General features: G+C 38.1%; 2 protein-coding genes across 2 annotated transcripts; one reads left to right on the top strand and one right to left on the bottom strand.

Annotated features, from left to right (window-relative positions):
• Positions 1-128: 128 nt before the first annotated feature.
• On the bottom strand, positions 129-2,252 carry LOC141657205 (bidirectional sugar transporter SWEET4-like). The gene is made up of 6 exons (XM_074464355.1): positions 2,015-2,252; positions 1,558-1,594; positions 1,243-1,459; positions 793-954; positions 575-694; positions 129-491 (listed from the first exon to the last, which is right to left on the bottom strand). The coding sequence occupies exons 1-6, from the start codon at positions 2,055-2,057 to the stop codon at positions 327-329; spliced, it is 744 nt and encodes a 247-aa protein (XP_074320456.1). The 5' UTR covers positions 2,058-2,252; the 3' UTR covers positions 129-326.
• Positions 2,186-3,969, top strand: LOC141655189 (F-box/kelch-repeat protein At3g06240-like). Its single transcript, XM_074462280.1, has 3 exons — positions 2,186-2,198; positions 2,309-2,407; positions 3,110-3,969. The coding sequence occupies exons 1-3, from the start codon at positions 2,186-2,188 to the stop codon at positions 3,967-3,969; spliced, it is 972 nt and encodes a 323-aa protein (XP_074318381.1).
• Positions 3,970-21,244: the final 17,275 nt, after the last annotated feature.

Below are 21,244 nucleotides of genomic sequence, written 5' to 3'. Positions count from 1 at the left end.
GAGGAATTAGCTTGAGGAGAGAAGATAATTAAATAGTTTAGGAAACATGGCGGATCCCACATATAGAAACTCACCAGCCAATCAAAAGTATACTACGTAGATATTGTCAAATGTCTCAAAAACGCATGTAAATGTAACCTTCTTATATTAAAATAGATGGCTTTTCTTATGGAGAAACCGCATGAAAATTATTTCGACATTTGCATAAACAAAGTTGCTATTTTTGTCTTTTTGACCTATTAAAAGTAAACAAAAGAAGCATTTCTTAACATAATTGTATTTCCAAAAACTAAAGCATACTATAGTGAAGAATTGACATCGACAATTTAGACAGCGTGAGGTCCGGTGCTGAGCTCAATCTGGGGTTGTTTCGGTATATTGCTCTCCTCCTCTACCTCCATCCCCTTCCCCTTCTTCGGTGTCGAACTGTAATAGCAAGCATACAAGACTAGCTGGCAAAACCCAAGTATTCCTCCAATTCCATTGCCAATCTGTAACAACATAATCAGATACAAAATTATATCCCAAAACAACGAGCATTAGACAAAACATATTGGTGTATCTGGATTTATACCAGAATGTAGAGATCAAATCTGACTAAGGCGTATGCACTCCAAACAACTCCATTAAGGAAACCAGCAAGAGATAGAGACGGTGGCATGAATTCAACACTCTTCGTCTTTATAACTTTCCACTGTTCCAGACACATAATCATAGTTTAATGAATAACCTTGACGTATAAGTATATAATATTATGACAATGTAAAAATTAGTAAGATAATGTATATATACCATGATAGTGAGAGGTGAACCATATAGAATGATCCCGAAGATGTCGCAAAAGATACCAACAAAAGTCGACCTGTGATCATGGGTGTGAAATACCAGCATCGTGATACAGGCTAATGCCGCCAAGAATATCACCTCCGCGATATAGTACAAGGACATTGATCTCTAATACATTGCAGACATAGATATTGATCAGTAAATCAAATTAAACCAAACATGTAATCCATTCCTTCAATTAAATTTATACACAATATACCACAAACTCGAAAAAAGGGTATATAATATATGTTAGTCTCTCTAGAGACCGTCTCATGTTAATATATATGAAAACTCAGTAAAAACTAATTATTCCAGTAAAAACTCAGTAAAATCGAAAATTAGAAACAACCCAAAACCCTAAAGCAAGGAAAATATATCAAGCAGGAGTAGAAAATAAGATGAGTGTATGTATACCCTTTTCTTGCCATCAGCATACGTCAAGTAGATGATGTTAAAGACGATGTACATAACCAATCCAAGACTGTTAACAGTGGTGACGAGAATGCTGTGAGGATGAACAAAGGGCATCGAGTAGAAGACCCACATAACACAGTTCATGATGCCTGCAATAATTGGGTGGAACTTAAATTCTTCCACTGATTTGTTCTTCCATATCCTCCATATTGTTGGACTGTTACAATTAAAAACAACCATCATGTAATTCTAGATCGAAATTTGAATCAGAACACAAGTAATTCACGTTTCGATTATTGATTAAGCGTGACATACGCTGGGGAAAGAAACAAGAGGAAAGAGGTGACATTGCCTGCAAAATAACAAATCCAAATTAAAAAAATGATTATAGCAGAAAATACGCAAGTGCGAAAAGCGTGAAGCAGCCAAGAATCGTACTCCTTGGTACTTGTAACTAAAACAATGATAGATATAACCATAATATTACTAACTTACGCTCCATAGTAATTCCGTTTTCCCTTATTTTCTGCTGTAAAATATACTTGAAACAGGCATCAAACTATGATTAAAACTTCTTGATGAATTACAATTCTTATGAATTCATAACATGATGCATATATTCAAGATTAAAGCAACGAAGCGTAAATTTAGTGAACATACGAGCAGAAATAAGCGTATAACAATAATATGCATAAGCAGTATAACAATATGGTAAATGTTGATTATGAATTTCGACGTAAACAGAAAAGAAGGCGAAATAGCAAGGACGAACCAATGATTCCAAGGATGTTTCGAATAGTATCGGGATTCACCATGTTGATGTTGGGTTAGTAATAATAATAACAAACTTGAATAAAAAGAAACAAAGAAAAGAGAATGAATGAAAATGAAAATGAGAAATGATTGAAAGTGTGGGGGAATTTATAGGGGGGGTTGGTTATTCATGGAGCATTTCAGTAATATATGGACACTTGAAAACTAAATTATCCAATTATAAATTATCCATTTTTTTTGTTTGTTATTATCTTTTTGAGAATCTATATTTTATTCTTAAATTTAATTTCAGCACGTTGGATTGATTCAGTTAACAAGCAATCAAAACAAGATTTATCCTCCCTTGGAAGCAGCGTTTCTTTTGTTATCCAACTGCCTAATGTTGAGCCTTGTATGTCCCTCGGCGGAAGCCCTGATGTGTTATGAGTTATGACGGGGTTAAGTCGATGATTTAACCAGGCTACCCGTCTAAATCAAAAACACATCATATTATATTAGATAACCCGGTTATATTTGGAAACTCAATCGAAATTACAATCCTTATAGAAATCGCGTTCCTAATCTTAGTATAGTTCCTGCTATGTGTGTATATATATAGTTATACAATTATATGTTACATTCGTTGTAAACTTTTGTGTCTTTGTGCAAGGTAATTTAATCAAACACAAAAGTACAAAAATGATTGGGACGAAGGAAGTATATACTTTGAGTAGGGTATCATTGAGAATCATAAACTTAATTTCTCGACTATTCGAAAATAGAAGGGTATCCCGTCAAATACCATTAGATCTGATCCTCGAAATACTGGTTTGGTTACCGGCTAAATCAGTCGTACGCTTCAAGTGCGTATGCAAGGAGTGGTACAATCTTATCGAAAGCCCCCACTTTACTAAACTCCATCTTAATAAATCCCTCGAACCCAATAACTCACGACAAAATCGTGTCCTTGTTTGTACTCAAAGCCTTCATATTGTTTATGATATTGATCACCCCCTTAAATGTACCAAATTGAATTGGCCAGATGATGTGATAATACATGATCGCACCAAATTGAATTGGCCAGATGATGTGATAATACATGATCGCATTACAGATGTTATCGGCTCTTGCAACGGCTTAGTTTGTTTCAAAGTTCCGGGATGGGATCATGGCACCGCCGTGTTTGGGCCTCATTACACGGTTAGGTACTTCCTTATATGTAACCCTACAACGGGTAAATTCAAATCAATCCTTCCTTGCTCGGAGAAGATTTGGAAGGACTATGGCTTATCATATGGTTTTGGGTACGATAGTGATCACGACGATTATAAGATAGTAGTGACTAGTAGGGATTGGACAGAGGGTAACATAGATGCGTGTATATACAGCGTGAAGGCTGATTTATGGAGCTGTCCTACTACTACTCCTACTCGAGTATCAACCGGAAGAAGATGGCAAAACCGACAAAGTGTAATATTTAAAGACAATATGCTACACTATCTTGTTTCAGCTGAGATATTAGTAGGCGAAATAAGGTCTCGAGCTTGTAATGATTATCGAATTGCTCGTTTTGATGTTGTTACAGAGAAATGGAGAGACGACCTATATTTTCCTTTTCTACTCAAGAATTTTATTAAATTGGGAGAGTTGGATGGACAGTTATACCTACGTGTTGGTTATTTCTCCAGTGATGTTTGGATTCTCGAACAACACGGTTCATGGAAGAAGATGTTTCATCTTCCTAAAGATCTTTTATGGAAACGTCTTATTGGTCGTTCGAAAGACGGACGCAATCGTTTACTGCTTGAAGATTGTTATGGTTTCGGGGATCTGATATGGTATGATCAACGAGATAACACAACGATACCCTTCAAGAAAGTGCTATTGCCAATGTATACATTCGTCATGCTTTGTACTGCCAGCCTTGTCAAGATTCCTGGGTGCTCCTTAACAAAGTTTCAAGAAATTAAATAGTAACGAGTTTAATGTTTTTCTTCTCCTGGTGTATTGTTTTTTAGCTTAGAAAAAAAATCTCTCTTTGCTTACAAAATTACCTTTGATATCAGTTACCGGAATAATACTCGAAATCCGACTCAATTCGAATTGAACTGAAACTAAACGAGATAAGGGTAAGACAAGGGATTATACTTTGAGATTTTTTACAGTTAAGGACCCGAACTTTTAAATATTCCAGTTAAGGACTTCAAATATATTTCCGTTAGTTTTGCCGTTAGATTGGTCAAACCCTTTATTCTTATGAAAAAGTCTCCACTAATTGAATCCCCCCTTCTCTTTCGTAGTTTTCTAATGCAATTCACTTTTGAGACTTTGAAGATTTGTGTACAGTAGGTATGTTCGAATTAGACCTGTCAAACGGGTCGGGCGGGTCGGGTCTCGGGTCGGGTCATACGGGTCGGGTCAGAATACGGGTCGGGTCGAATACGGGTCGGGTCAGATACGGGTCGGGTTATACGGGTCACGGGTCGGGTTAGGGTCAGAATACGGGTCAAGAAATAATTTTTAACGTCTTTTTTAAACGACTTTTTAAATTAAAAAAATATTTTTTTAAAAGGTAAATCATATTTAAAATTAATATTTTAATGATATTCAATGTTTACATTAATTATATTGACATAATGATTAAAATAAAGTTTTTTTAATAATTATTTTATTACTAAATATTATAAAAGTTATATAAAATTAACTTTTTAGTTGTTTCTGTAATTTTAAGTAATAAAAAAAATATTTTTTTAACTATTTTTTCAAATATAATACATAAATATTAATATTTTAATAAAATTCTTGATGTACCTTTGACCCAACGGGTCGACCCGCTCGGGTCGGGTCTCGACCCTAAAATAACGGGTCATTTCGGGTTCGGGTCGTGGGTCGAAAAAACCGGGTTTGTATCCCTAAAAAACGGGTCGGGTCGGGTCGGGTTTCCGGGTCGGGTCGAATTTTGACAGGTCTAGTTCGAATAGTAGTTGTGGATGAAATATTTGTCATTCAAGGTGTGGATTACTCTATATATTTGTGTTAGTTTTTATTTATATGAATTTCCGTGTATCGATATGGTTTTTTGAAAATCGTACCGGTTCGGGTCGGGCAAAAACAAAACCAGGAATACGGTTTCCGATACGGTTTTTGAAAAGATATTCGTATTCTGTTATACGAAAACCGGGCATACGGTTAAACCGTGTCGGATCCATGTCGGTAAATTTATGAGTTTAAGAACCGTATATACGACACGGTTTTTAAAACCATATCCGGGTATATGGTTTTGCTCAACCCTAAAGTTGACACAAATAAAAGAAAGAACAATTGAAAAAAAATATCAAAATAAGTAACTCCGTCAAGAATACGATAATTTTCAATTAAAAAGCTATAAATTAACTTAATTGATAAATGAACTAGTGTATTCTACTGCTAGTTAACATAAAATTTAAATTATCTTTTCTTCCTAATCCATTGTTTATTTTTAAAACTTATACACTGTTAGACTACGAAATTTTAAAAACACCCACAAAGGCACAAGACAACCATTTCAAGACCGTAATCAAAGACATTAAAAAAAATACATGCAGAGCACTATAATATTAAAAAACTAGAGGTGATCAAATGCGAGCTTGTGCCGGATATGGGCTGGGCTCAGTTAAATATTTGGCCAATGGAGAAGCCGGTTTGGGACGAGTTAGTGGGTCGGGCTTTTGTAATTTTCTTAAAATGCCTTGTCGGTATAGCGGGCGGGACGGACGGGGTTCAATGGACGAGATGACCTATAAACAGCTATTAAAACTAGATATCGAACAAAACCCATAAATAAGAACATATGAAACACCAATTCATCACATTAAATCATTAAATACCAATATCAAAGAGACCCATGTAAGAACTAAGAATACGAGTACAAGAAAATTTAAAAGTTATTCCAATGTCTAAATGAGCGAAGGCAAATTAATACTCCTATTTTAGTATCAAGATTCAAGAAGTAAAGCAAAAAATTGTAAATGTGTAAAACAAGTGTTTGACTTTTCAAGAAACTAAAGACATTAGCACAGGACAAACGACAATGCTAACGGAAATTCTTATAATCCCTTAACTGAAAAGTTTAAAAGTTCGGGTCCTTACCTGTAAAAAAGCTTAAAGTTTAGTCCCTAAACTTACCCTTATCTCGAAACTAAACCGAATCCCTTATCTACTAAATGAATAGTAACGAGTTTAATTTTCCCTCCAAAAAGATCTTTCTAAATAAGGTAGCTAATAGCAGTTATGTAAAAATTAACTAAGGGAGCTAATCTCCCTTATACTAAAAGAATAAGGATTTATGAAATGTTTTCTCTCCAAAAGCACTTCCTTACTTAAGGAAACAAATAAGATTGATTTTCTTCCATTAAACCATTATCCTTTTATCATATTTTCTTTCATCAAAGTATAATTTTGTTATTAAACTCTAAAATATAACTATTGATTAAAATAAAATAAATTTGATGTACCCATAAATTATATACTGCTAAATTTTCCATTTGGAGCTATTATTAATGATTGAGCGCATAATTACTTGTAGGAAATAAAACTATAAGCTCATATTATTAGCTTATATGATGATTTTTTTTTTTTGGAAAATTTATAAATAGACGTCATTAATAGACACATTTACTTTTCTTTTTTTCCTCCAATCAAAATACTTTAGCGCGAAATATGAAAATTAATAACGTGTCTATTTAACCTATAACTAAAACACGCTAAAAATAAGAACCCTATATATACTGCGCATGCATTGCGCGGGATATAAACTAGTTCAATAATAATTGAATGATACCGAACCGATAAAAACTGTACCAATAGACCCAAATTATAAATACTTACTTTCTAAGCAAACAACATATTTTTGATGTTTTTTCATTAATTTTTTATTTGTTAGTCGTGTTATGAACTATTTGTAGGCACGGAAATTTATTAATGTGCCGAATAAATAATAAATTAATTTTCTTTTGAGCTAATACCAAATTTTAACTTTATTTAATTATTTTGTCCCGATTAAATGAAATATGGGTCGATTCGGATTACAAAATGAGTTATTCAGATCACTAAACCTAGAAAAAATCAAATTTGGGCCAAAGTTGCTAGTAAACCCACAAATGGGCCTGTAACTACCAAAGTCCAACAAGGAGATTTAAAACTCTATAAATAGAGCTAATAACCCGTCCCGTCCATTGAACCTTGCTCATCCCGCCCGCTGAAAAAGCAAGTACGGACAAGACATTTTAAGAAACATACAAAGGCCCAACCCACTAACCCGTCCTAAACCTGCTAACCCGCTTGTCCGTGGGTCAAAAATTAAACGTGAACCCGGCCCATGGCCGGTCCAAATCTGCATTTAAACACCTCTAATTAAAAGTTAGAAAGAACAAGTACAAATTCATATAAATCCTCCCTATCAAAATCATTGCAAGCATCATTGAAACCTTTCAAATAGTTAGCAAAATACAACCAACCACCAAAAGGTGACTTATTCGATATTACCAACACTTGACCCTTAATTAAACCTATAGGTGCACTAAAATTACCCTATTGACTGGACATATTTTGACACTATCAGGCTGTGTTATTGTCAGACTACAGTCAAAGACCTTCCATTTAGACAAGCTCTAAATGTTCTAAACCAGGATTCTCCTTCGCCAAATTCTACCCTCAAAGTTACCCGTTCCTACCTATTTTGCGCCTCCTGTTAATATGAATACGAATGTATTCTCGACTGACTCTTCATCCGGTTAATCAGGTGTTGGGTTATTCTCTACTTTATTGAGGGAATTTGCACATTAAGTGATCTCAAGATGTTTCATGGCTTCAATGCTATGTAACTCATCTATTGAATGAGTTTGTAAGATGCGTTCATTCTACAAATGCACACAAACACCTTCTTGAATGAATGTATGAGAAACATTCATCTTAAGCTTTTAAGAAAGCATATGTTACTCTCTCTATGATCACCTATAAATACGTGAGATTAGAGAGTTCATTTATTATTAATCCACAATAATTAGTATTATTATTGTGAGAGTTTTGTGAGAGAAGAAAACCACTATTAATAGTGAGAGATATCCACCTTATTAAGGTGACGACTTGTAATCCTACTACAAATATTATAGTGGAAGAATTGGACACTCGTCCCGCGGTTGTTTACCTATTTGGGTTTTTTCCGCGTAACCAAAAGTTCTATTGTGTCTTTGTCTCAATTTAATTTACTCATTTTATTTATTTTTCCCGTAATTACACAAACAGGGAAATACGAGTTTTTTCCAACAGTGGTATCAGAGCCACGTTAGTGGGCTCATTATATTTTCTTGTGTATTATTATGGAGACTACCATCGCTCATTATGATGGTGATATGTTTAAACTCACGGCTGATAATTATTCCTATTGGAAACCGATGATGGAGGATCATTTATATTGTAAAGATTTGTATGAGCCTATCATTAGTGAAGACAAGTTTCAAGGAAGGAAAATCGACAAAGATTGGGATCTCCTTAATCGGAAAGCGGTCGCTATGATACGTAAATATATCAACCGAAGTTTATTTGAGCATGTGGCTACTTTCACTAATGCCCATGAATTATGGTCAAAACTTGAATCTATAATTCAAAAGAAAACTCCTAGAAATAAAGCTCTTCTCGTAAGACGATTGGTGAAGTTAGATTATAAAGATGGTCAAGGCATGATTGAACACTTGAACAATTTCAAGGGTCTTGTAAACCAGTTAACCAAGGTGGATATGAAGATTGATGATGAGCTACAAGCACTATTGCTTTTAAGCTCTCTTCCTGAGAGTTGGGACACTTTAGTTGTTACACTCAGTAATTCATCCCTTGAAAGAAATCTCACCATGGATGTCGTTACTGACAGTCTTCTAAATGAAGAAGCCAGGAGAAAGGAGCGTGGTATTTCAACAGATTCAGATGCTAATGTTGTTGAAAACAGAGGCAGGAGTGAAAATCGTAATAACTCTAGAAACAAGGGCGAGACAAGTCAAGAGGACGATCCAAATCTCGTTCTAGAGCAAGCGTCACTTGTTATTATTGTGGTAAACCGGGTCATAGAAAACCCGAATGTCGAAATCTGAAGAGAGACCAGAAAAATGGTACGGTCAAGCCAGATCAAATTGACCCAAAGAAGAAAGAAGAACAAGCACGGTACTGTCGCAATTGAGGAAGAAACCGATATATTTATAATCGGAGAAGATAATTATCTCAATTTAGCTTCTGATGAAAGCCTATGGATTGTCGATTCAGGTGCATCATTTCACATCACTCCACATGAATGGTTATTTTCATCCTACAAGAAAGGTGATTTCGGTACGGTGAAAATGGGAAATCAAGTCACAAGCAAAATTGTTGGCTTAGGGTGATGGAAAGTGGAAGCTCACCAATGGTAATATGATTGTCGCTCGAGGAAAGAAAGAAGGTACCTTATATTTCACCCATGGGCGCTTATTCAAGGGGGAGGCAAATATTGCTCATGATAATTCTTCCTTGGAGTTATGGCATAAAAGGTTAGGGCATATGAGTGAAAAAGGATTACAAATTCTCTCACAAAAAGACCTACTACCAAAAGTGAAAGGTAAATCTCTTGATCCTTGCACACACTGCTTAGCAGGAAAGCAGCATAGAGTCTCATTTAAAAGATCCAGTTCGCCATCTAGAAGAAAATATATCCTAGATTTGGTTCATACTGACGTTTGCTCTATGACTGAAAAATCTCAAGGAGGTGCATCATATTTTGTCACCTTTATTGATGATCATTCGAGAAAAGTTTGGTTATATTTGTTGAAAACCAAAGACCAGGTACTCCAATCCTTTAAGGAATTTCATGCCATGGTTGAACGTCAGACGGGTAAGAAGTTAAAGTGCGTCCGTGCTGATAATGGTGGTGAATACCGTGGTCCATTTGAAGATTATTGCAAGTCTTTTGCATCCGACTAGAAAACACTCCTCCGAAGACACCTCAGCTAAATGGCATAGCTGAAAGAATGAACCGGACTATTTGTGAAAGAGTTCGATGTATGTTATCTCACGCAAAACTCCCAAACTCATATTGGGGAGAAGCTGTGAAGACTGCTATGGATATTATCAATCTCTCGCCATCAAACTCTTTAAATAGAGGCATTCCAGATGAAGTATGGTCGGGAAAAAAGATATCTTATGATCACCTGAAGGTATTTGGTTGTCGCGCATTCGTCCACATTCCAAAGGACGAGCGAGCCAAACTTGATTCAAAAACCAGGCAATGTATTTACCTTGGCTCACCCAAAGATGAATTTGGCTATAGATTATGGGATCCAGTCAAAAGAAAGGTCGTGAGAAGCCGAGATGTTGTATTTTTCGAGGATCAAACAATAGAAGACCTCAAGGAGTCTGACAAGTCTCAGCCTCATATTATTGTTCGTGATAATTCTTCACCATCCCCCATGGTACCAGATGATGTAGGGAGAGAAGAAAGAGAACAAAATCATGATCAAAATGTTGAACAGTTTGAAACAGATGATATAAATGCTCAGGTTCAACCTGAACCACGTCGTGGAAGTAGAGAACGACGTCCATCCACTAGATATAGTGAAGAAGAGTATGAACTTATCGCTGATGCGGGGGAGCCTCAAAATTATCAAGAAGTGCTAACCAGCGATCATAAAGAAGAATGGGAGAAAGCTATGCAAGAAGAAATGCAATCCTTGCATGAGAATTACACTTATGATCTAGTGGAGTTGCCTAAAGGAAAACGAGCGTTGAGATGTAAATGGGTGTTCAAGCTCAAGAATGAAGAGAACAATCCTAAACCTCGATACAAAGCTCGAATTGTTGTTAAGGGATGCAATCAGAAAAAGGGGATTGATTTTGATGAGATATTTTCCCCTGTTGTGAAGATGTCATCCATCCGAGTTGTAATGGGTCTAGCTGCTAGTCTAGATTTGGAGATTGAGCAACTCGATGTGAAAACTGCATTCTTACATGGAGATCTTGACGAGGAGATTTATATGGAGCAACCTGAAGGATTCGAAAAACCAGGTAAAGAAAATCTCGTCTGTCGTCTTAACAAAAGTCTTTATGGTTTGAAACAAGCACCACGACAATGGTATAAGAAATTTGATTCCTTCATGACCGAGCACGGTTTTAACAAAACACAGACTGATCATTGTGTTTTCATGAAGAAGTACGCAAGTGGTGATTTCATCATACTATTGTTATATGTTGATGATATGTTAATTGTTGGGCAAGCTAAGCTGAAAATTGTATCGCTCAAGAAAGCTCTAAGAAAATCGTTTTCTATGAAAGATTTGGGACCGGCGAGGCAGATCCTTGGGATAAAAATTACTCGTGACCGAGAGAAGAAACTCTTATGGCTATCCCAAGAGAGATATATTGAGAAAGTCCTTGAGAAATTCAAGATGAACAATGCCAAGCCGGTTAGTATGCCACTTCTTGGACATATCAAACTCAGTAAGAAGCAAAGTCCAGTTAGTGAGAATGAAAGATTCGAGATGCAGAATGTCCCTTATTCTTGTTGTTGGCGTCTAATGTATGCCATGATATGTACAAGACCCGACATTGCTTATGCAGTCGGAGTAGTTAGTCGCCATTTATCTAATCCCGGAAAGGAACATTGGTCCGCTGTGAAATTGATATTTAGATATCTCCGAGGAACGAGCAATAGATACTTATGTTTTGGAAAAGGCGAACCTTTGCTGAAAGGTTATTGTGATGCAGACATGGCAGGCGATGTCGACTCCAAAAAAATCTGATAAGGTTATTTTCAGTCGTTTGCCTTAATCAAAATAAATCCTAGCTTAGTACTAACAAAATAGCTAGCGGTAAGTCAGGGTCGAATCCACAGGGAGGCGGTGATTATCTAGTTTGTTTATATTTAATTCCGTCTTAAGGTAACCAATTTTGGGGGTTTGATTGTTTGTATGATAATCAACTAATTGCAAGTAAATAAAAGATGAATAACAATAATAATAAAAGGTCTAGGGATCGGGTTCACTAGGTCGTCGTCAAAGGGTAGAATTTAATTCATTGATTGAGCAATGTATATTGTTGAAAGTCATATGATCGGTCGATTCAATATTTCTTTTAGATCTAATTTAACATGCGGTCGCTATCATTAAATTATCTCTATTCAATTATCGTGGCCTATACTAGTCTTAACCCGGTCGGTGATAATCCTAATTTATGCAAGACTAATTAATCAATTCTGATCAGTAATTAACTAATTAGAAGTAGTACGATAATCAAACAACAATTAAGAGCAATTTAACAATCAATTCATAATAATCCCTTTTCTAACAACCTAGATCCCCTTTCACCCTAGATAAGAGATTTAGCTACGCATAATAGAAAGAAGAACAACAATAACATTAATAAGAAACATGATTGCAAGCATAAAAGATGAACAATGAAATAAATGACTAATAATAAAGGAAAGATTAAGAACAATACCGTAAATAGCTAGATCCGGAAGTAAGAACAATAAATAAACTAAACTAAGTATTTTAGAGAGTTTTCTAAGGTAGCTATATTAAACCTACTGAAAATAAAGCATCCAATAACCTAGGGTACGAGTTTTGGTATTTATAGCAATACATAACCGACTTAAGGAAAGTTGCGGGAATTATAAAACTGGAAGGTTCCTCGATCGAGCCAAGGGTGACTCGATCGAGGCACCAAAGTTCAAGAACACCGAACTCTCGACATTGCGAAATGTAGTTGATTAGGTTGGTTCCTCGATCGAGTTGAGAGTGACTCGATCGAGCATGAAGTTCCTCGATCGAGCCAAGGTTGACTCGATCGAGGCACCAATTTCCTGCTTTGCGCACTGAACTTCAAACGGCCGCCATTTCTTCGTTACTTGTCTGAAATAAGCGATTTTCGCGGTGTTGGAAAGCTAAGAGGATAGGCTTTCACCTCCAATTAGAATAACTTGAAAATATGTTGTAGAACTCGAGATATGGCTCTTCAAAGTAGGCACTTGTAATAAGAAGTTCTTTTCTTCGTGTTTTCTTCTTAACTTCTCTTCCTTCGTTCTTATGGATTCTCGTGCCATGCTTCGTGTATCCCTTCATGCTCACTCCGCGATGCCCATTTCATTCCTTTGTTCCTCAAATGCATCATTCCTGCATTAAACATCAAAAGGCGGAAGTATCGACATTCTAACTTAAAAGGCATGTAAATGATATAAACTAGCACGAAAACCGTATCAAAAGCAATTAAGGAGAGGCATAAATATGTATATAATCATGACTCATCAAAATCGACATCAGGTTATTTGACTACTTTTGCAGGGAGAGCTGTATCTTGGCAGTCTAAACTGCAAAAATGTGTTGCCTTGTCAACTACCGAGGTAAGTATATTGCGGTGCACTTAGAAGCTTGTAAGGAAATGTTATGGCTGAAGAATTTCTTGCTAGAACTTGGTCAAAAGCAAGAAGAATATGTTCTACTTTGTGATAATCAAAGTGCTATTCATTTAGCTAAAAATCCAGCCTACCATTCGAGATCCAAACACATCGATGTTCGATATCATTGGATTCGAGATGTGTTAGAAGAAAAGAAGCTTCAACTTGATAAAGTTCACACTGATGACAATTGGTCCGACATGATGACCAAGACCTTATCAACAAAGATGTTCGATGATTGTTGTGGTGGTTCCGGTGTGGTGATACCCTCCAATTAAGTCGAGAAGGGGGAGATTTGTTAGGTTATTCTCTACTTTATTGAGGGAATTTCCACATTAAGTGATCTCAAGATGTTTCATGGCTTCAATGCTATGTAACTCATCTATTGAATGAGTTTGTAAGATGCGTTCATTCTACAAATGCACACAAACGCCTTCTTGAATGAATGTATGAGAAACATTCATCTTAAGCTTTTAAGAAAGCATATGTTACTCTCTCTATGATCACCTATAAATACGTGAGATTAGAGAGTTCATTTCATCAATCACAATCACAAAAACATATATTATTAATCCACAATAATTAGTATTATTATTGTGAGAGTTTTGTGAGAGAAGAAAACCACTATTAATAGTGAGAGATATCCACCTTATTAAGGTGACGACTTGTAATCCTACTACAAATATTATAGTGGAAGAATTGGACACTCGTCCCGCGGTTGTTTACCTATTTGGGTTTTTTCCGCGTAACCAAAAGTTCTATTGTGTCTTTGTCTCAATTTAATTTACTCATTTTATTTATTTTTCCCGTAATTACACAAACAGGGAAATACGAGTTTTTCCCAACATCAGGCAGCATTGCCACCACAAGCTCTTCATCTAACTCAGTCCTAGCTGACACTGCCGCTTTGTTGTCACAGAAAGCCATTGCTTCATTAGCTCTATTATCTGCTATTGTAAATGTTCATATGAATAAATTATCATCAATTTTTTTCATAAGATTAGAAGAGATGTGATGATTTCATTAATAACAGAGCCAAATACTCGCTTTTCTTTTAGTTCCGAAATACGGAGTACAATGGAATAAAGCAATACATGTTTCTTTTGTTATCCAACTGGCTCAGGGAATGTTGTTGAGCCTTGTCCGATCTCCCACCACGCGTTTGGCGGAAGCCTTGATGTGTTATGATGGGCTTAAGTTGATGCTTTAACCAGGTTATTACTTGCCTAAATCAAAAACACATTACATTAGATAACCAGGTTATGAACCATATGAGGTGAGTAATCTATTCCAGGACTATTTTGTCAATTTGTATTCCATTCCTCATCACAACCGATATAGGACTTCCAGTGGTACGAGGGAAGACATTTTTGAAGGCGTTCTGCAACATGTAAATGTTAAAGTAGCACAGGATGATGTTGATCTGTTGGGACGGGCTTTTACCGCTAAAGAGGTACGCAGAGCTGTGTTCCAGATGGGGTCTATGAAATCGCCAGGACCTGATGGTATACCTGCAGTCTTTTATCAGAAGTGTTGGCATCTAGTTAAAAAAGATTTCACAAAGGCTGTGTTATCTATACTCAACTCCGGTATGGTACTCCGTGAGGTAAACCGAACCTTTATTGCTCTAATTCCAAAATGTGACAATCCCGAGGAGGTAAAAGATTATAGGCCGATAAGATTCTGCAATGTATTTATGCGGATTGTCACGAAATGCATTACCAACAGGCTGACTAGATGTAGACACCTCGTTTCTGCACCCCTCGCAAACCACCCAGTGATGATTGGGCCGCATGTTTGATTCGCGGAACGATTAGTGACAGTTCGTAAGATTATCGTCAAGTGATTGCTCAAATATAAATGTCAACCTCTTAGTTGTCATCTACGTGCCGATACGGTCGTTTTGGCGATAATTAGAGCACATTGAGTCCGGGTCAAAAACCGTCTCCATTTTTCGATATTTGTTAAATCCCGAGTCGGAATGTTGGAATGTTCCGGATATTTCTATTTCCATATTCATCAAATTTTATCTTTTGGCGAATAATATCCCGAAATATTTAAAAGATAATCAAATAAATCCGTCCTACCATAACTTAAACACGGAAATCTTTCTTAGCGGAGGAAACCTCCGGGAGCAGACGCAACGACGGCCAGTGCTGCGCCTCTTCCAAGAGACGCAGTGGCTGCTGCGCCTCTTCCCGGGCCCTTCTTTGCATGATTTACGTATCTTTTTTATATCTTTCGGAGATTCACTTCCAAAGAGTCTCCGAAACCCTATTCCTTCACGTGATTAGTATAAATAGGAGCCTTCGTTCCTCATATTTCTCACGCGAGTGTCCGCCCTTCTCTTCTCCCTTTGCATTCTAGACTTCGTTCTTACTAATTGGCGCCTACGTGCTTGGACTTCCGACCACGTAAGCTCGGATCTTCCGGGTACCGGACCTCTCCGTTGCATGACCGACCAATTTGACCACTACACTCAATCAATCTAATTAATCAACTTGATAAATCGTTTTCCTCTTACGAGGGCACTCTTTCCTTGCATTCGCGTCGAGCATCACTAATCGATCTTCTTAGTTCTTCTCGTTCCGTCAACATGTAAGTCTGAGGGTGTATTAATCTCTCTTTTATTTATTGTATTTTAATTATTGTATAACAATTGTAAGGTTTATGTCGAAAGCACCTCATTAAAACCGATTTCTAAAAACCGTCTTTAAAACCTGTTTTGCGGATTTCGATGAAGACAGACGAGTCGAGAAAAAGACGCAGCAAGCTCGCTGCGCCTCTTCAAAGGAGCGCGGCACTGCCGCGCCTCTTTGTGAGGCCGCGATTCTGCTTCTTTTCTTCTTCCTCCGTCCTCTGCAATTCGTATCAAATTTATTTGTTTTGTTCGTTCGTCATTAGTTCTCCGTCATAAAATCATAATAATTAGCATGTATATTGTATCATATATTTCATCATTCATTCACATGTTTAATTCATCTAATCGGACTTAAATCCCAAGTAATTCATATTTGCGGGTTTTCGTCACTAATATTCAATTCGAGTTCTAGGGATTCAATTCGTTCATGTTGAGTTTAAGGATTCATTGTTGATATATTTTTCATCATGTTCATTGTTAATCCGCCATCAATTCATCATGTTTAGTTAATTATTCGCTTGTTTGGTTCGTTCATTAACATCGACCCTTCACATGTTTAATCCGTCTTTGTCTCCGTCTCATCCATGTTTATTGTTTTTATGACTCAAATCACATGTTAAATAATCTGTAAATCACTTTCATCCGACTAAATAATATCGATCAGTCCATTAAATTCACCAATTAACGTTAACAATTGCAGTTTTGGCTTCACAGCCAGAGTTCGTCCTTGGAACAGACGCAGCGTTTGCTGCGCCTCTTCCAAAGGGCGCGATGTCTCTTCGCTGTTCCGGGCGACTTACGTCCTGAACTCCTTTTACGCCTTGACCTAGATTAATGAGTTTACGTATTAATTAACTAATATTCGTAATATCGCTAATTCCTGTTCGTTAATTTGTTATTTTATTCTTTTATTCTTTTTTATCAAATCATCCGTTTTAGCGGTACTTTCGACATAAATCGCCTAATCCGTTGTAATTAATGTAATTCTTTTTATTGTAGTTATATTAATTTATTGTATTCCTTTCATTTATCATTTGTATGCTTCCACATGTAAATCAACATTGAATCCAACTTCGACCCTAATTGTTTGCCTAATTAATTGTTCACCGACTTAGCTAATTTCACATGTTAGGATTAATCTAATGGATGTTGCATTGCATGCATATAGCCGACGATATATCGAGTACGAATAACTTCCCTAATCATTAGTAGAGGCCGCTATCGAGGCGGGCGGGATTAGGTGTTCGATCAAAAGAGCTTCCTAATACGTACCCTCACCCCTTACTCCAGATCTCCGTGAGCACCCGTGTTCATTGGCATCCACGAGAGTCATTCTAGACATAGAATGCTAAGGGTAACGATTGCTTAGTGTTCATGTCACTACTTTGTGTCTTGACATGACACGAGGTATTCGAACGGTTCCAATTTCCCATAAAAATTGGTGGCGACTCCATACAAAATGCAAACGCTTGTTTTCGAGCCCCTTCACTCCCAAGCGCCCCCGTGGGCGGCCCGCTGTCCACAGTTTGGCGACTCTGCTGGGGATTATACACTTACGTGTAGCTAGGGTGAAACTTGAACAAGGTTAGGGAATAAGTTTGTGCAAGACAATTGTCGGTTTTCATAACTCGGTCTTCCTAGACCGTTTAATTCGGCCTTCCTAGGCCCAACCCAACCTATTCGACCAATCGTCCCGTCTAAACGGTCCTAATTCTTATTTGGGCCTAAGGATGGATAGCGGTTGACGTCATCCATACCATGGTGCTTACTCTTGTTTGTATCAAGGGCCTTCACTACTTGAGGAAATGGACTAGGAATCGGCCTTACTCTTGTTTGGCACGAGCCTCTCCACAGACTTCGGGTTTGATGGTTCGGTATGGCAACCCACCCTTTAAACCAAAACCCTTCTAAAAGCACTCAAGCATCCGTTATAATGCTTGTATAAATGTGTAAAACTCTACATGATCACCATTTCTAGACAAAACTATGACAAATTTTCAAAAATCAAAACCCAATTTCAAATCAAGAATTTCGAAATAAAGGCCTTCAATTAGCGCAAAATCCGGTCAAAACTCTGTCCGTTTGTCGTGTCAAAATTCGGGCCACAAGCCCATTTCAAAACCTCACTTCGAGTCCACTCCTACAACTACACTACAGTTGGCTAGGACACACATTTTCAAAGACCTTGTCTTTCTTCAAAACTCACTCAACACAAGTGGCACACACCCACTTCACGAGTCAAAACTTTTCCTCTTTTAGCAAGTGTGATAGAATGGTCGATTGTGTTTTGATTCGTCGCCGATCTCTTACTCAGTTTTCAAGATGCCTAGGTCAAGTGATGATACGAACCTCCAGCAAATTCAAGAAAGTAATGATCGAATCCTAGCCCGCTAGCCCAAATGCAAGTTACCCAAAACCAAACCTATGACCGCCTTGAGCTCATCGAAGGCCGTATCTTTGACGTAGAGGGAAGGTTGCCTCCCATTAAAGGTGAAGTACTACAATTTTCCGATGACGAGTCTAAGGATGAGAATCCTCTCATGGGGACGACCGCTTGGTGAGAAAAGGCTCCAATACCTAGAGGAGCAATTGATGTACCTTAAAGGAGATGACATTTACAGGGAGAACAATCGTAAGTATGAAGCCGTCAATTCCAAATTGCCCACTAACTTTAGCATGACGGATATCCCTAAGTTCAAGGGACACGAGAACCCTTTGAACCACATCCGTGCCTTCAAGGATTACATGTCTATCAAAGGCATCAACCCCGAGATGTTCTTAAGGATCTTTCCTTCATCTCTCGACACCATCCCAAAGCAATGGTTCTACACTTTAGATCACAAAAAGGTCGCTACTTGGGAGGACGCCGCGATCGAATTCTCAAAACAATACGCGGATAATGCCGAGATCCAAGTCAATATGCGCACTCTAGAGGTTCTTACCCAGAATGACAAAGAAGGATTCACCGACTTTCTAAGTAGGTGGAGGAAGACTAGTACTCAACTAGTAGAACGCCCGGATGAGGCCACTCTTGTGGAGAAATTCGTGGACAATCTCAAGCCCATATATGCCAACCATTTGAGATATCAAAACATCAAGACTTTCAAAGACTTAACCGTGTTAGGGACACGAATTGAAGATGACATCCGCAAAGGACTCTTGTCCAAAACGGTAGGTCGAGGATATCAAGGGTCCACAAGTCGTTCATACGGCTCTACTAGCAAGACCGACGAAGTTAACCTTCTCGAACCATCCAAGAAAACTAGCCCACCAAGGAAGTTCACAAACCTTGGGGATACATACTCCAATGCTCTAAAAAGGCTAGTGAAGCAAGGCAAACTCCAACCCATTGGACCTACTCCCGAGCCCGAAAGGAAGTCCAAATTCTGGGACGAAAATTCCTCTTTGTGAATACCATAGGGGTAAGGGGCACGACACCGAAAAATGCTACAAGTTGAAACACGTGCTTCAAGATATGATCGAAGATGGTCGACTTCCAATTCCGCCAGGAGGTAAGCCTAATAACACTCAGAATCCTCTTGGAGTTCTAGTGATTACAAGTGATGAATCTACCTTAGATTGCTCACATCTCATTTCTCCCGCCGAGGATGAAATCCGTGCAATTGAGAAAGAAAGACCCTACTCTACCATCTCCCCTACCATTTCCGACTTCATCGCCTGGGCAAGGAGTGTAGATAGACAAGTGTGGGAATTAGAAAGCATGGTAATGATCTTGCGCGATCCCAATGCAACACCTAAAGAACACGTACCATTGATCTTCTCTCAAAATGCTACCATGCAAGAAGTCATCACCATGGTCGATAAACTAGTCGATCAAATCATACAACTAGAAAGTGACATCATGAGGATGAGGGAACTAGCCGCGATCAATGGAGTTTGGGCCGATGACGATGAAGACGAATATCTCATTGAAAACTCTTTAGTCAAAGAAATAGTCCAAAATGGCGAAGACCAAGATGTGGATCACCTAACTCGCTCGGGTCGTCCATACCAAAGCACTACTCAAAACGGTCCCACCAATGTCATCACACCAAATGACAACGAAGATGACCCCACTGATCATTTGCTCAAGCAATTACAAAAAACCAAGGCTGATCTTTCGGTCTGGCAACTAGTGGCAAGCTCATTTCCACACCGCCAAGCTTTACTGCAAGCTTTGGCCAAATTGAATGTGGCACATAACTCTACTCCTGAAGATGTAGTCAACTTGGTCTTCCAAGAATCCCCGAAACTAAGCAATCCCGTTACTTTTTCGGATGAAGACTTGCCATCTTTTGGCGCCAGTCACAACCTTGCTCTATACATCACCGTCATCTGTCTAAAGAAGAATGTGCCAATGACCTTGGTAGATGATGGCTCGCATGTCAACGTCATACCCCTCTAAACGGCACACAAACTAGGCATGAGAGAGTCGGACTGGACTCCTACAAATCAAGGTGTACGTGCATATGACGGTACACGACGAAAAGTGGTAGGACTTGCTAACCTAACCATAGCAACGGGACCAATCGAACGAAAGGTTAACTTCCAAATAGTGGACATCGAAGCTTCATTTAACATACTTGGGGAAGGCCTTGGATTCATGCTTCTAAAGCAAGTAACATCCACCCTGCATCAAAAGATCAAGATCCCACTAAATGGCAAAGTTGTGACAATCACTTCGTCACCCATTAAGGCCATAATCGAGAAGCAATCAAATAATCAAGTCCTTGCAGATCCCATATACGAACTTGGGGGCTTCCAAAGTGTAAATGTCATAGAAAGTGAGTTGGCACCCTTATACTATAATCCCTACTCCAACTGGGTGGTCAACCACATACTCAAAAACCAGGGATACTTCCCTGGAATGCCTTTGAACCCAGTTCGGAAAAACACCTTCGCGCCATACAAGAAAGGCAACTCATCGAGAATACCACTTGGACTAGGGTACAAACCCACAACAGAAGAAGTTCTCGAAATGCTCGCCCAAGTCCAAAACCGCAAGTATGTAGGAGTCCAAATGAGGCCATATCTTCCTACCCTCAATGGATACTTCGTTCAAGAAGGAAGTTCGGAACTCTTTCATGGATTTCCCGAACCTTGGCATTACCTCGAGAAGAAGTTAGCCGGAATCGAGATCTTTCACGATTGCTACTTCATCC

Source organism: Silene latifolia, chromosome 5 (genome assembly GCF_048544455.1).
Source record: "Silene latifolia isolate original U9 population chromosome 5, ASM4854445v1, whole genome shotgun sequence".
Taxonomy (NCBI): Eukaryota; Viridiplantae; Streptophyta; class Magnoliopsida; order Caryophyllales; family Caryophyllaceae; genus Silene; species Silene latifolia.
The sequence above is the reverse complement of the archived record's forward strand: the minus strand, read 5'-3'. Positions and strand labels throughout refer to the sequence as shown.